A 15,300-nucleotide genomic window follows, 5' to 3' on the forward strand; every position below is an offset into this window, starting at 1 on the left:
TTTTGCTTAATTTTATTGTTAAATCTAATATAATTATTATGTCCTGTTGCTGCTTTTTCCATATGCAATCATACAGAGAACAAATACACAACAATCACAAAGCAAATGTTTTCACTCCACCTTGATCTTCAAATCCAAATCATATTACACACACAGCAGGCATCCGATATAAATAATTAAAGCACATATACAATCATCCATGTTTTAACACATTATTACCACAACAAATACTCAGTGGAAGACAATTCTTCCCTGTTGAGGTTATGGAGAGTTTGTGTCATTAATCAATCTCTGTAGCTGTAGTTATTACAGGTGCCCATGTAACAGAGAAAGCTTGTAGCTTGTAGTTGTACTTTTCACGTATAGTCCTTACTAAGCAAAACAACAACTTTGAATGTATGCAATTGCTGTATTTAATATTTATTCTGCTCACTACTTAAATAAATAACTGCATTAGCGTATCCAAGTCTACACTCGGAAAACTACATTTCCCCTAAGACTGAAAGCCGTACACGGAAATGACGTATAGAGTTTTCCGCCGCCGTCAAGGGCATTGAAAACTGCATTAACGTTAGCTTAGCTGCAACACTCCACACGTGTTTTCTGTCAGTCCCTTAAAGTTCTCATTCTCAGTATCGACATCGTTGGAGATGGACGGGTTCGGTTCAGACTTCTCAGCGGGAGCATCCGGCGGTAAAATGGACCCCGGCACCATCATGGAGCAGGTGAAGGTGCAGATCGCGGTTGCTAACGCTCAGGAGCTGCTGCAGGTAAGTCAGAAGTGCTAAGCTAACATGACTAGCCTATGGAAACTAATCTAGTATGATAATGAACTGATGAAGTTTCCTGTTGCAATGCTTACATAGAAAATTGAAATCGCATCAATGACACATTACTTATTGAAACATGTTCAAATGCTGTTGACACAAAGACTGTTACGTTCAAAATCGATTCATTTCTCAATCATGTTTTTTCGATTAATGAATTAGTTTGTCAGTTTAATAATATCGGTGAAAAATATCGCTCATTGTTTCGTTCTTATTTTCCTCTCATAGATTTAGTTTAGTTTATTTGTCATAGGCTGTCAAAGAAATCCACATTGACGAAGCTGAAATCGGAGAAATTGCTATTATGTACACTTAAACCATTCATCTAACATTGTAGCCTTGCATGCAGTTTAGTGAGCAATTGATAATCAATGAGTTGTTACTGAAAACCATGACTTGACTACCAGATCTATGTTGTACTTAGAGTAATTTCAATACTTCTTAAGTCTCAGCTGTCTGTCAACTGTGGTGATTAACAATATCTCCCTTTATGTTCCAGAGAATGACAGATAAATGCTTCAAGAAGTGTATAGGTAAACCTGGAAGTACACTGGACAACTCTGAGCAGGTGGGTGTGCACCTTCTGTCACCTTCTGTGCTAGTAAATTACATTTACATTGGGCTTTAAACAAGTTATGTTGTTCATTCATGTTCTGTACATTGAGAATGGGCAATTTTGTAGAAACTGAATTAAGGAAAATGCTTGAAATGTCAAACGGGGTCATTTTATTCAAACATCAAAGGTATCATTGTGAGCATCATACTCCCAACAAAACAGGAAAAAATATATATTTTGCCAGTCATAGAAATCCATTTCCAACATCTAACACTCATTTAAATGTAGCTTTCTGTTATAGTATATTGAATATTGCAGGGCTTTGAACAAGTTATTTGTAGTCGTAATTAACATTTTCTTCACTTTTTTTGACATTTTGTAGATGAAATGGTTTGATCCTTTTGTAACCTTGTTGCTCTTGGCCTCACAGAAATGTATTGCCATGTGTATGGACCGGTATATGGACGCCTGGAACACCGTGTCTCGAACATACAACTCCAGATTACAGAAGGAAAGGGCCCACATGTGAACATCCATGCCCTTCTTGAGACCGCTGCTGACACAGAAGGAGCACCTTCCACCATCAGAGGTCATGAGCATCATACCTCAGACAGGCGGGGAGAGCCTGTGGACTCTAGCCATAACACTGTCTTTGTGAACATTTTCATTCTGCTCTGAGGAACAGCTCACAATCCAAGTTTGACTAATTATGTTTTTATGTTATAAACGAGCATTTAATTTCCTGGTTCATATGTAAAAGAAACCACTGTTGTTGTTTTTTTACAGCGTTGTGATATGTCCATGCTGTGAAAGCGAACTGCAGCACCATGGCATTTGTTTTTGGGTATATTTATAACATAATATGTTCAGGACAGTCAGACTTCAACATAAACATGTCATTCAGTTTCATATATTCCTGCCATAAAGGTTGATTTGAATTTTTTGGTCGCAACAGTTTCACCTTAAAACACAATCAGCAGTGTGCCACCATTTATTTTCTATTCCTAATGACATTCTGCTCTGAAAAACACTCAGTGAGAATAAGCAACAACACAACTGGCTTTTTTCTACACATGCTGCTACTGTGAAAGACCTATTTAAAATCAGCAGGGAGAACTGAGGAACACATTGGTGTTTTCACAACCATGAACCTGACATTCACAAGCTTCTTAACAGTCTGCTATCACAGTACGCCTGGAGAACAAAACAGTTTTGTCTGACCTGTTTTCTAGTTGTCACTCTATATGCTGCCCTCCACAGTAGTGGGCTTGTTTGAGCAGGGTCTGCCTTGCTGTAGATGGGGTACTGAACCATTCCTAGTTTTTTGTGTGCAGTTCATGGGCTGTCTGGAAACCAGAATCTTTTTTTCCCCTCTCTATCTTGCTGAGTTTGTGTCTGGAAGTAAGACCCAGACAAGCATGTGAGCAATATTTGAAATATAACGATTATCAGGAGAATAAAGCTCATCAAACAGGTCGTCTTGTTTCTATGTAATAAGTGTCTATCGATGAATGAAATGTCATCCTTTACCCAATTCAAGTTTAAAAAAGAATTCAAAGCTAATTCCACTACCACCATCTCACACAGGATTATTTTCCCCAGAAAATCCCACCCACAAATAGCAATTTATAACATTGGAACTTTTCCCATTTTTCCAGGAACAGATACAAAAAGACAAGGAAATTTACCCATAAATGAACCATGTATATTCTGAGCCCCACACACAATGAAAAAAAAAGAATCAGGAAAATAAATAACTGAAATAAATATTTTCAGTCGTGCTTTTTTTTCCATCTGGATTCTCCGTGTTCCCTTAGTACATGTTGAAAAAGAATTTCAGATGACAGTACAGGATACAAACCCTAACCTTAACACGAATAGATCAGACAATTCAATGCTTTGGTATCAGAATATCTGGGTGGCTTTTAGCATGACTTAAGTCCATGTACAGTACAATGCTCGGGAGAGGATGTATTGAGAAAGTCCACTGTGTCCACATGGATTGCCATTTCCTTGCTGGTACGGCTGCATTTTTAAAACTTTCAGAAAGGCACGTAAGTGGATATCCATTTCCGGACAGCTGTCACTCGAGTGTAAACCCCTGGAAAACCTATTCGCCCACATCCATGTCCCCAGCTGGTCACTCCAGCAATAAACCACTGGCCAGAGTGCTGGCGACAAGTCAGCGGTCCACCAGAGTCTCCCTGGGTGAAGGAAAGACAGGAGGGAGAAAGAGCAACAGTGCAGTTACAGACATGGACAAAGTTGTTACGACTCTTTCACAAAAAAGTGTCTTGAAATCCTTGTTTAACACAAATCGGGATTTGCTTTACATTTTTGATTCAACTGAATATGTATTATTTAAATCATCATATTAATGTAAATGGTCTGTATTTATCAGTGTTGTAACAAAGCACGAATACTGTGTTACTGTAAATACATATCTGTACTTTATTTATATTCTAGCATTTTACTCTACTACATTTCCTCTAACAATATTTGTTACTACCAAATAAAATCACAAGAAGAAGAGTTGGTAATGGTCTGTATTTACAGTACATAGAGCTTTTCTAGTCTTGATGAGCTGCTTTTACACTATAGTTTTGCCATTCACACACTGAACCCACAACCTTCCAATTGAAAGACAACTTGCCCTACCACTGAGCCACCATGATCATTCTTAACTCCTCACTTTTTTAATACTTTTACTTCTAAAACTAGATGTACTAAAAATACATTTTATATACGAAAATTACTTTTGAAACTTAAGGACAGTAAATGTCATATACGTTAAGACTTTAATAATTAATAAGAAAGTGATATTTTAAAAAGTGACTTCAACTTCTACCAAAGTAATTTTCTGGTACTTTTACTCAAGTATCCTTAGGTACTTTATACAAGACTGGTATTGATATAGCCATTTTCTGATTGTAATGATCACTCAAACTGAGTTTTTGCCATTCATAGAGTGTGTCTACACTATGTGCAGCTGGGAATCAAACTCACAACCTTCCACCGCTGAGCTACCGTTGCTCTGGTATCAAACTTCCAGGTGATGTTCATGTTTGTTTGTTTGTTTGTTCCCCACTACAATTTGTATGTGAGTGCTCTTCCACTGGAGGAGCTCTGTCCTCATGCACTGAACCTCATACTCCTCACATGTTTTGTTTTCTTTGTCAGGTTTTTCACATGTTTCACATGTTCTCAGTCACTATTTTCTAACATACAGTATATAATATGTGAAGTGGAGAACCTCTGCATGTGCTTTACATGCATTTTAAGGAGGCATGTGAAAATGAGAGTCAGAAAGACTAAAAAGAGAAAACTAAGAGAATGACATTTGGATCACTGCGAAGATGCCAGGTGCTCTGACCGAGACAGGAATGCATGTGGTTTTCCTTACTTAAGATTACAGAGAAGGAGCAGGTGAGACGGGGTGTGCTGTATTTTTAGGAAATAAAAGTCTACTCTTTCCAATCAGATAAGCATCTCTCATACGAGTGCTTCAATATTTCAAAACAAGCAACACTTGATTTTCTTCATCATGTTTCCACTGTTATATTTGTAACCATGACATGCTTTTACATTCATTTTTTAGAGAAATCATCTGCTGTAAAAGATTTCCATGTCCCTTCCAAAGTACTATTATAATCTTGACAAACAATCAGCCAGATGTCTGGACCATTTCCATACTGTGAATTTTTTTTTTCTTACCAAACAGGTGTCCCTGCCTCCCTCCATGTACCCAGCACACATCATGTTGGGAGTCAGCACATTTCCATACGACTGCTGGCAGCCTGCCTGGTCAATGATGTTCACGGCAGCTTTCTGCAGTAGGTTGGTCAAGGAACCTGGTGAATAGAACAATAATAATAATAATTTTGGTACTAGAATGTTCACTTCACTTAACTGAGATACTGTCCACGTAAACAATGGTTTCCAAGTTCTTTATGGCACAAAGCTCTTTGTACAATGCTTTCTAGATGATGCCATTGTTGTCTTCACTCACCTCCTTCCCTCATGGATCCCCAGCCTGTGATGTAGCACTCTGCATTGTTCAGGAAGTGGTGCACAGGTGAGGGGAGACAGACTGACTGGATGGTGTAGGACACGGGTGCAGCCGCTGTCAGCTCCAGCAGAGCCACATCATAGTCCATGTTGGTGCTATTGAAAGCCGGGTGAATGATGACCCTCTGAATGGGAATGACCAGAGCTCCGACCCCTGAGCGCAGCACTGACCCCAGGCTCACAGCCCAATTTGTGGGGCTAAGATCACTGTTGGTGTAGATGTAAATAAAAGAGCATGTAGTTTCAACACAATAATGAAGGACGATGAGTTTTCAGATCTAGAATAATGACACAGTACCTTTTGAAGCAGTGCGCTGCAGTCATTAACCATTTGCCATGAATGAGAGTGGCGCCACAGCGATGAAGTCTCTGATACTGTAGACTACCAATCCAAGGCCACTCTCCTCTTCGAGCTGTTACTCCACCAACAATCCGATGCGAGCCCAACGCAGGACGCAATCCACAATCTGAAAAAAAACACACACATCAGAGGTGCTTCGTTTTTAATTACAATTGTAGTCTTCTTTATAAATTTGATTTAAACATACCACAATTTCTTTCATCTTCCTGGTTGAGGCAGTCTGGTACTCCATCACACTCTGGGTTTACCTTGCCAATGCATGATGTGGTGCTACACTGGAAGTTTCCAGTGCAGTTCTGAATGACTGGGAGACATTAGAGTTTGGATATTAAAATAAAACCAAATTCATGATTTGTTATATTTGAGATATTATATCTATTTTTCAAATTTTTAAAGCTATGATATTACCAGGTGGTGTTTGTGCAGAAAATGCGTCCAAGGCTATCGTCATAGGTACATGCGGCTTATTAAAGCTCACTTCTTCCTCAGTTACTGGCACCGTGGGGACATGCTGGAGATAATAAGGGACCAAGCTGGGATCTGTGTGGCTTAGAATCCAGTTGTGGAGCCTGGTGACCCGGGTATAAACCCCAGGCTTGTTGATCTGCGCACAGCCCACACCCCAGCTCACCACCCCCGCCAGGAAGAACTTTCCTGAGGCTCCCACACATACCAGAGGTCCACCAGAGTCACCCTGCAGGGAAAATGCAAAAAGAGTTGATTAAAATTAAAACAAGCCTCCATATATGCAGACACAATTTTTTTATTGTACAAGCCTATGGGCTGTGTAATGATCTGGGGTTGCTTCAGTAAGGTCTAGGGGTCTGTGTGCCCAAAATAAATCATAAAGTCAGCTGACCACCTTAGTATAGTGAATGACCAGGTGACAAAAGATGATCCAAGATGACAAAACCAGGATTCACTGGGCTCAAAACATGAAAGAATGAGAATGTGAGATTTTTATTTGAGATGATCAATAACTCTGAGATTTTCTGAAGAGAACTTCACACAATGGTCCAGCCGTATCATGAACACAATATACTAGCAAAGAATTAATGCAAGAGCAAATTGAAACAAAAGTTAACTTATAGAAGTGATGCCATGGCGAAAACATGCCGTCATCAAAGCTAAAGCTAGTCCAGCTGCAAATATTTGAGTTTTTGTGCATTGTCGTTTGTCTTTGTCACAGTACCAGCACACATCACCATGTTATTCTACAAATAACAAAAACAACATATGCGCCACTATCTTTATGGTGGGGCCAGTTTTGATCCTACTCATAGTTCCAAATAAGAAAGAAAATGAAAGCCCAAACTCTGCCCCAAGACAAGAAAGTGGAAGAAAATGGAAATTGATAGCTACTGCTATTGTAGTAATATATGAAGAGTTATCATACAGGCACAGAAATAGCACTGACCTGACATGAGTCCACCTTGCCCTGCAGGAACCCGGCACACATCATATTGCGAGTAACAGCACCTCTGTACACAGACGACTTATTGCACACCTTTGAGTCGATGATTTTCACCACTGCCCTCTGAAGTGTAGGAGGCACCGCAGCTACACAAGCGCATACAGCAAGTGAATTACTCCTTACATGCTAATCATATAACAAGAACAATAATAATAATGTATGTATGATTTCTGACGTTTGTCATGCCTCATCATGGTATTGATAGAGCAAAGAAATGTTACGATAAGTTGTTCTTTGCACCTCTGTGTGCACACTCACGGTTAAACTGGTGCAATGCTCCCCAACCCGACACCATACAGTTCTGGCCTGGAGAAAAGACATGAGATGGGGAGGGCAAGCAGACTGGCTGGACGTAAGAACTGAAGGTGAGCGGGGTCTCAAGCTCCAGCACAGTTATATCATTGTCAGTGGTCATAGGGTTGTAGTCTGGAGACACAACCACTGATTTGATGTTAATCGTCTTGGACTCCGACTCCTCACCACTCACCAGACTGGCTCCGACCAGGGCCGTCCACTCTCTTGGGTCGCTGTCCCTAAACACAGAAAAGAAGACGTAAAAAAGGTTAAAATATACCTTTGTGTCACTTGGGCAGGATGGTGTGGCAGTGGGTAACACCGCTGTCTCACAGATTAGCTTATGGGCTTGAATCTGCCATGACTGGAGTTCATTATTACTAAGTTCATTTGACCTCATTTTTATTGTTTTTTTGTTGTTATAAAGATGTGGGGAAGGCCATCTTGCATCCAGGGGCACACATGTATGTATGTATGTATACTGTAGATATATATATATATATATATATATATATATATATATATATATATATATATATGTATATATATATATATGTGTGTGTATATATATATATATTGACTTAATAAACTGTAAATACAGTTTATTGTATATATACACTGTAAATAATGTTTTTGTTTTTTTCTTTTTAATTTTTATTGTATGTATAGAAAAAGAGCCTATTAATGTATTGAAATGAATATATACAGTATAACTGTGACTTAATTTAAACTTCAAAACTCCTCACTGTCTTGGAAATATGATGCCCGATACCTACCTTTCAAAGCAGTGCGCTGCACTGACCAGCCAGCGTTCACTGATGATGGAGGCTCCACAGGTGTGGCGTCCATGGAAGCGCAGACTGACCTGCCATGGCAGCTCACCTTGCTGAGCATCCTCCCCACCAACCACACGATTCCCCATAACAGGACGGGTCCCACAGGCTGAGGAGAGAAGTGCAATCGTTAGGGTTAGGATTGTATTGCGGGAACTGTGATTTATTTTATTTTTTTTAACCAGAAATAACTAAAGAAAAAGAGAATTATGGGTCTTGAATAGACGGAGGTAAAATGTATAGTTTCCCTCACCACAACGAGCCTCGTCAGATCCATCTGCACAGTCAGGGATGGAGTCACACTTTGGATTTAATTTGGTGACACATTCTCCATTGTCACAGGTGAAAGTGTTGTCAGGACACCTGACTGTAGACAAACATACAAATTAATGAGTAGACAATTGGGGAGGAAGAATCAAAATAAAGAATAAAACACTAAAGATATTTGAAAATAAAACAGTACAATCTGTGCAGAGGAAACCCCAGATCTGTATAAGATAATGTGTAATATTGATTTTCACAAACGGTCTCTGCGTTACTTCTCATTCATTCAGGTCACGGTTATCCAGAAAACATTGACTCAATGTGATGTGGGTTCACAAAAGGTCAGAAAAGTTCATTTTCCCCATGACTCACCTGTCATCTCATCTCCAATGACATAAAATGATTTCCCACTGGTGCCTAAGGAAAGAAGTGCAACACATTAGATCCTGATGAGACTGCGGAGTGTTTGTCACTCCCTCTGCACACATCCACTTTTAGAACCTCAGTCAGTCAGACTGTAGTCTTTACTATACCTACCGAGTAAGATGATAGCATTGATCTGTCCAAATTCTGGCACCTCTAGCGGTTTCCCGTGCATTAATGAGCTGAACCCTGCTCTCAGCAAGTCCTGAATGAAAGTGTCTGAATACTGCTGGATCTTGGAGACCCTAAAGACCAGTCTGAACGTCACCATCACCCCATCATTAATGTTACTGGGAAGGAAGAGCAATAACACAATAATTATTAAATCTAATAAATCTAGATTCTTTTTTTTTGGCCCTTGGAATGAATGATCTACCTGCTTGTACTTACCCATAGGAAACAATATTACAATCAACATAGTGACGTGATATTGATGAAGCAGTGAAGACATTCTCTATCTATAAAACAGAGACAATTAAAGTTTTAGGACAACAGAGGAAACATTGACCTCTCGTGAGGGTGATAGTCTGTTACTTACCTTTGACTTCAAAACTGAAGACAGTACTATGGAGAAACCAGAGTTTTCATCCTGTAAAACAGGATCATACTTCAGACCCTTCAGCTCCACCGTATCCATGAAATAATGCTCCTCCTGCACCAGGTATGCTGGCAACAACAGAGGAGAAAAGGTTATGGCATCTGTGATTAAAGAATGTGGGAGTTTCATAAGGCTTAGGGGATAATATTTGATCTGTTTTAAAACAGGGATTTACCGATTAGACTACATTTAGGCTAAAGACTATTAAGTATCAGACAGTACTGTTTGTGGACCCACCGATCAGCAGGCCAACAAAGGCTCCAATAACCAGGAAGAAGAGCAGCAGGGCTACAAAGCTGCTCCTGTAGCAGGCAGGGGAGGAAACCCACTGCCCTCCATCCTTCTTCCCCTCCATGTTGGATTCACAGCCTCCAACCTCACAGCTCACATTCCACTGACTCCAGCATCATCAGCATCATCATCATCATAGTCGACTGACAAAATAATCCAGGCCTGGAAAAGACACAGTAACAAAAAATGGCACTGATGGTGGTACATCATACAACCATGCAATAGGCGAGGTTAAGGGATATGGAACATTCTGCCAGATCATCTTGTAAAGATATCACCATTACAATTAAGAAAGAAAGTTATTTTGCAATCCTCCATCACATTTCTATAGTTAGTATTTCTACGGTTAGTATTTTTTGGACTGAATTGGGATTCTACATGGTATTGTACACATTATGTCATACCTAAAGCTTAAAAACAAATTGGTTAACTTTCCTCAAGCAGCATGGATAACTAAAATCAATAAATACTGATTAATGAACAGGGACTTTTCAAAGGATTCTAGTGGTCCGAGGCAAAGGCGACCTGCAATTGCTGCACCTAACCATACTGACTATACATCCCACATTACTGACAAACCCATTTTCGGCTGCTTCAAATTGGCAGCACAGTTTTAAATTCAACAAACACCAACCACTCATTCATTCATTGCTTTATCCTCCACATGAGGGTGACAGGCCCACTGGAGCTAATCCCATCTGACATAAGAAGGGGGTAGTTACTCCTGGGCCAATTCACTCGCACATTCTCACCTACAGTCAATTTCAGAGTGTCTAATTAATTAACCTCTGCATGTTTTGTTTTTGGATTTATAGAAAAAACCAGAGAACTAGGAGAAACATGCAGGGAGAACATGCAAGCTCCATGCAGAAAGACCCAAACTGAAAGTCCTTCTTGTTCTTGGGGGTAAGGTGAGCTTTGTTTTCAGGCACCCAAAGCACTTCTTAGTTCATATGTTGGTGTTGAAGCTTTTAGCAGCAAGCTTAGAGGCCCAGGACCTCTTTAGTGGGTTTCTGACCCTGGTGGTGTCATATAGCCCATCATATAATTTGCTGTGGAGTAACTGGAATACTGTAATCATTCATTCTTAGGGACCCCTCTCAGTTTGGGGCCCCAGGCACACCTCTGAATAATACAGATACTATACTCCATATATACTCCATCCCAAACATGAGTACACATGACTGCATTTTATACAAACATTCTAAAACAGGTTACTGGTTTTGGTGGTGCTCGTAAACATAATATTACCAAAAACAATGACATTTATGTGATTAGCCTGTACACTTATTTCCTTTTTAACTTTTTTTTATTATTATTGTTGTTGTGTTGTTTTGTGTATTTATGTGTGAGCTACTGGAATTTCCAAGGGATAATAAAATATACATCTATGGTAAATCAAGTTGCGAGTATCAACAGCCACATTTTTAAAAAAGCTAAAACACAAAAACGTTCAATGTTCAAACATGAAACCGTAATGTCTGTTGCTGCTTCAGGTGAGCGTAAACGAGACTACGGTGGCCATGTTACAAATCAGATGTGGAGAAAGATCACAAAAAAAAAAAACAAGGTCTAACATTAACATATTTGAATAAGTCAATTCAACGCCTGAGGTGAGAGTAGCTGAGTGGACACGGTAAATACCGGCGCGTCTCACTGTGGCACATTGAACAATACAGGCTTTATGTTCTGAGGCAAATTCACTCACCTCCGTCTTTTCTCATTCCTCTCAGCAATGATATTCACTACACACCACAGTCCTCCGCGTGAGACTGGCCCAGTGCACATCCATGGATGGGAGAAGTCAGGAGTAGATGCAGAGGAAAAGAGCCGCTATATTTGTTCCACCTGCCGAGGGGCGTGCCGTGCGCTTCCCGCAAGTATCTCACCTTTTCAGTTTACTTTACTAAAGTGCTCTCGGATGCAGAAATCCCCGGCCGACCCTCCACCTATCCGCCCTGATCCCCTTGGCTACACCTTTATGTGCACAGGCATTTCTACTGTCATCTCAGGGATTTCCATGGTGATGCCAGGTTAAAAAAAACAAGCAAGCATTAGACTCATTCACGCAACGCACAAAGGAGAAAAGTAATATTGAATATTGGAAAGAGTGTGTATAAATCAATCCCCAGGCTCTTCAGTGGAGCTCAGTAACTACCTGTGCAGTCTGTGCTCCATTGACACAGTGACTGAGCAGCAGAGGAGGAGCTAAGCCTCCAGGAATTCAGCGTTTTTTACTATAGGAAGTAGAAGTTTCCTGGGCTCTCAACACCTGTAAATGTACCTGGATCCTTTTACAAAGATTACATAGATTACAGCCTCCACCTCAAGTGTCTTTACCATGACCATATTCACCTACAGCTGAGAGAGATAGACGTTTAACTTACCAACTTGTGTTTTAGTGGCAGCTTTTCACTTCTAATTACAGATTTAAACACAGTAATTTAAACTAAACAGCACTTTAATGTTGTCTGTCAAATGCCTGTCAACTTAAATACAAACCCCATTTCCTTACCTTAAAGCAGTTAATACCACAATTTATCCTCAGTGAGCCTACAGTCTTAAATGGGTTATCTTCTAACACATGCACACATTCTCCAATTATTCCTCTGAACACTAGAAGATCAAGAGTACATTTGGAATTTGTTCATTAATCACCTCAGCACTATTAGAACTGCAAATTATTCTATTTTTGTAAACTAAAAGATTTTTCAGAAAATCTTTAAATATCAATAACTGGTGCTTTTGGTCTTCATAGATGGAACATCACACTTTAGGAAATGCAAAGACGGGGATAGTTGAGTTATTCTAAGGAATAAACTTAAATTGAAGGACTTTAATTCTCAACAAAAACAAAAATGTTATTAGGTAGATGCATGTTAATTTTCCTTTTACATTTCCGTGTACGAGAAAGAGAGAACAAAACTAAGAAGACCCAAGGTACATTTTTATTTTCTTATCAAAAACAAAAGAGTAAAAAGTTAACTTATCCTGAATAAAAAGAAAACAGCACAGTTAACACTTCCCAAACATGTGGGTTCTTTACAACTCAAATTTTTGGAAAATTTGCACATCACTGACAGGAACAAAAGCAAAGTGTTTATTTGTGTCCTTTGCTAATTAACGTATGTATTTTTACAACAAAAAATGCTCTGTTTTTTTATGCAGTTTCCCTGTTTTGATTAAAACAAATAAAAAAGAAAAAAAAAGAAAAACACTCACAAAATATTCACTGGTATTACTGGTGTGTGTGCATGCTTGTGTGGGTTAGCCATCCTGTTGCTGGATAAATGGGTTTGGAATGGCCTCCATGCCATCCTGAGGACAGATGAGCACGACTGATGTTCCTCTACAGACCACCAGCCCCAGCTGCCTGGTGTCTTCCGTCAGCTTCAGCTGATCATCTGGATCTGAACACACAGCAGACACAGTAAGTTGCATGTTATACAATTTATAAAAGCTTAACTTATTTATTAAATCTGTAGTGTGCAACTTTTGGTGATCGATTGTTGTCTCTATTTTGCCTCTGTTTAGTCTCAGTGAATAGAAGCACTGTAAAATCAATCAGACCTGACTGAAGGAGCATTTATGTGCATACACCAGCAGAGCAGTGGCAAGAAGCCTTAATCCTGACAAACTGCTTAACGGCAGGGTTGTTTAAGAAGCTGATTTCACTTCTGAAACTTTTTGTGGGTGTTTATTTGGGTCAGTTCATTTTTTAACCTGTTAGCAGTTGTCTCGTCTGAAAATTACACACATCGCTTCCTGCTTGGGAATGTTGAGATCTAAACATCGCTATCATAAGAAACGTAGACAGTGTCATGTGGAGCCGATGGACTTAATCATCACAATCTTTTTTTGTTTCAAAATCATTTCAAACTAAGCGTCATTGGATATGTTGATCCAGGCACGTTTCTCATTGTGCCACTTGTGTATCTGGATTCTAAAATGGGTTTCAAAGGAAACCACAAAATGACTGCAGTGTGGCTGAGGTGATTGACATGTGTTGTACCACCAAAGACACAGACCTCAACTTCACTTTAATGACAGCACTAACACATTGAATTGATTCATTATCTATGTCCCACTGATGTATAGGGTGTTTTTGCGTGTTGTCTGCTGCTGATACCAAAGAGCTACTTAACTGTTTTTGTTGTTTTCATAACAATAAAGATGTATTCTAGTAAATCAGTTCAATCAACATACAGCACATAGAGTGAAATTGTTGTTGTGTTGCCTTCTTCATTCTTTTATACCAAACCTGTAAATATGATGTTCTGTAACTACATAAAATAAACTTTTGGATAAAACCTTTTATAAATAAAATGACTCCTGATAGCAGTAATGCAGATTATAAACCACATTATTCCTCAGAGAAGCAAATATTTTGAATAAGATTTCATGAATATACTAACTTTATTTAGGTCATCAATTTGCACCTCCCTATCCCTTTGTGGTGTCCACCTGCTGTAAAACTACCAATAGTTGACTAACAACAGTGGATGGAAACACATATGAACATGCATTTCACTTACAGAGTTTTTATAAATTTCAGATAAAAACTGCGATATGTCTTTCAGTGTCTTACTTAATTAAACAGTAGTTACTAAAAAACGTGGCTGGGATTTCAGTCTTCTCCCAAATATTAGTGACACCTTCAATAAAATGTTAGTGCAATCTAAATACACACTCGTTTTCTCGCTGACTAATGAAGGTTTTTATACACTTACCACGCATGTACTCGATTGTGCCGTCCAGTACCAGGTTCAACAGGGGGTCGAAACCCTTCAGGACTCCACTGGCTATGAGAAAAATAAACATTTAAGTGTGCAGTATTCTTTAAGGACACACAGCTCGTACATGTAGCGTTAGCTTCTGTGCTTACTAGCTAAACTGACTAGCGTTAGCCTGTTAGCAGAAATTATTCCCCTACCTTCTCGTCCTCCTTGAAACTTCACACGAATCGGCTTGTCGATGTATTTTGACAAGTCGAAGATGCTCTCCTTTTTCTTCTTTTCTTTATCCTGCACAGAAGGAAGTGTTGTTAGTCACATGCGAGCGCACCACAAACAAACAAAAACAACTTAGTAGCCCGTGTTTAGCTCCGCTTTGCTGGCTAAGTCAGAACAGTTCTACGCCTCTGCTTAAGACAATAACTAACATTTACTGAAAATAAGAGAATAACTCAGAATAAGTGTGTGTAAACACGTGAAAGAGAGTTTGAATGGCAAGAAAAGCAAACGAACTCACCGCCATGTTCGCTGTGTGACACGGAAGTTAAACTATGACCCCAGAAATGCTCCACCAATCA

At 39.4% G+C, this 15,300-nt stretch overlaps 3 protein-coding genes across 4 annotated transcripts; 1 reads left to right on the top strand and 2 right to left on the bottom strand.

Moving 5' to 3' along the window:
- The first annotated feature begins 532 nt into the window (after positions 1 to 532).
- timm13 (translocase of inner mitochondrial membrane 13 homolog (yeast)) lies at positions 533 to 2,859 on the top strand. Its single transcript, XM_044043167.1, has 3 exons — positions 533 to 770; positions 1,327 to 1,395; positions 1,814 to 2,859. The coding sequence occupies exons 1-3, from the start codon at positions 651 to 653 to the stop codon at positions 1,910 to 1,912; spliced, it is 288 nt and encodes a 95-aa protein (XP_043899102.1). The 5' UTR covers positions 533 to 650; the 3' UTR covers positions 1,913 to 2,859.
- A 311-nt stretch (positions 2,860 to 3,170) lies between these two features.
- On the bottom strand, positions 3,171 to 11,760 carry tmprss9 (transmembrane serine protease 9). 2 transcript variants are annotated; one of them, XM_044043164.1, is made up of 16 exons: positions 11,698 to 11,760; positions 9,936 to 10,151; positions 9,639 to 9,766; positions 9,491 to 9,558; positions 9,215 to 9,390; positions 9,050 to 9,094; positions 8,667 to 8,780; positions 8,357 to 8,522; positions 7,545 to 7,819; positions 7,230 to 7,372; positions 6,221 to 6,506; positions 6,000 to 6,116; positions 5,750 to 5,918; positions 5,393 to 5,658; positions 5,098 to 5,234; positions 3,171 to 3,587 (listed from the first exon to the last, which is right to left on the bottom strand). In XM_044043164.1, exons 2-16 carry the CDS (start codon positions 10,051 to 10,053, stop codon positions 3,426 to 3,428), a joined length of 2,370 nt encoding a protein of 789 aa, XP_043899099.1. In that variant the 5' UTR covers positions 10,054 to 10,151; positions 11,698 to 11,760; the 3' UTR covers positions 3,171 to 3,425. The 2 variants fall into 2 exon arrangements, with proteins under 2 accessions (XP_043899099.1, XP_043899101.1); XM_044043166.1 differs by lacking the exon at positions 11,698 to 11,760 and having other exon boundaries at positions 9,936 to 10,192.
- A 1,045-nt stretch (positions 11,761 to 12,805) lies between these two features.
- Positions 12,806 to 15,290, bottom strand: lsm7 (LSM7 homolog, U6 small nuclear RNA and mRNA degradation associated). The gene is made up of 4 exons (XM_044044401.1): positions 15,240 to 15,290; positions 14,923 to 15,013; positions 14,720 to 14,791; positions 12,806 to 13,399 (listed from the first exon to the last, which is right to left on the bottom strand). Exons 1-4 carry the CDS (start codon positions 15,243 to 15,245, stop codon positions 13,257 to 13,259), a joined length of 312 nt encoding a protein of 103 aa, XP_043900336.1. The 5' UTR covers positions 15,246 to 15,290; the 3' UTR covers positions 12,806 to 13,256.
- Between the last annotated feature and the right edge of the window lie 10 nt (positions 15,291 to 15,300).

The sequence above is a fragment of the Solea senegalensis genome, linkage group LG14 (genome assembly GCF_019176455.1).
Source record: "Solea senegalensis isolate Sse05_10M linkage group LG14, IFAPA_SoseM_1, whole genome shotgun sequence".
Lineage (NCBI taxonomy): Eukaryota > Metazoa > Chordata > Actinopteri > Pleuronectiformes > Soleidae > Solea > Solea senegalensis.

What these genes read in the sequence shown, in the direction of transcription:
- tmprss9 (XM_044043164.1), bottom strand. Translation starts at nt 10,053, where the DNA reads ATGGAGGGGAAGAAGGATGGAGGGCAGTGGGTTTCCTCCCCTGCCTGC. An exon ending in CATTGGAGATGAGATGACAG is followed by an intron (nt 8,781 to 9,049) that starts GTGAGTCATGGG and finishes GTTTGTCTACAG; the next exon opens with TCAGGTGTCCTGACAACACT. An exon ending in GCAAGGTGGACTCATGTCAG is followed by an intron (nt 6,507 to 7,229) that starts GTCAGTGCTATT and finishes TTTTCCCTGCAG; the next exon opens with GGTGACTCTGGTGGACCTCT.
- lsm7 (XM_044044401.1), bottom strand. An exon ending in GTTTCAAGGAGGACGAGAAG is followed by an intron (nt 14,792 to 14,922) that starts GTAGGGGAATAA and finishes TTTTTCTCATAG; the next exon opens with CCAGTGGAGTCCTGAAGGGT. An exon ending in CACAATCGAGTACATGCGTG is followed by an intron (nt 13,400 to 14,719) that starts GTAAGTGTATAA and finishes CTGTGTGTTCAG; the next exon opens with ATCCAGATGATCAGCTGAAG.
- timm13 (XM_044043167.1), top strand. Translation starts at nt 651, where the DNA reads ATGGACGGGTTCGGTTCAGACTTCTCAGCGGGAGCATCCGGCGGTAAA. An exon ending in ACGCTCAGGAGCTGCTGCAG is followed by an intron (nt 771 to 1,326) that starts GTAAGTCAGAAG and finishes TTTATGTTCCAG; the next exon opens with AGAATGACAGATAAATGCTT. An exon ending in CACTGGACAACTCTGAGCAG is followed by an intron (nt 1,396 to 1,813) that starts GTGGGTGTGCAC and finishes TTGGCCTCACAG; the next exon opens with AAATGTATTGCCATGTGTAT.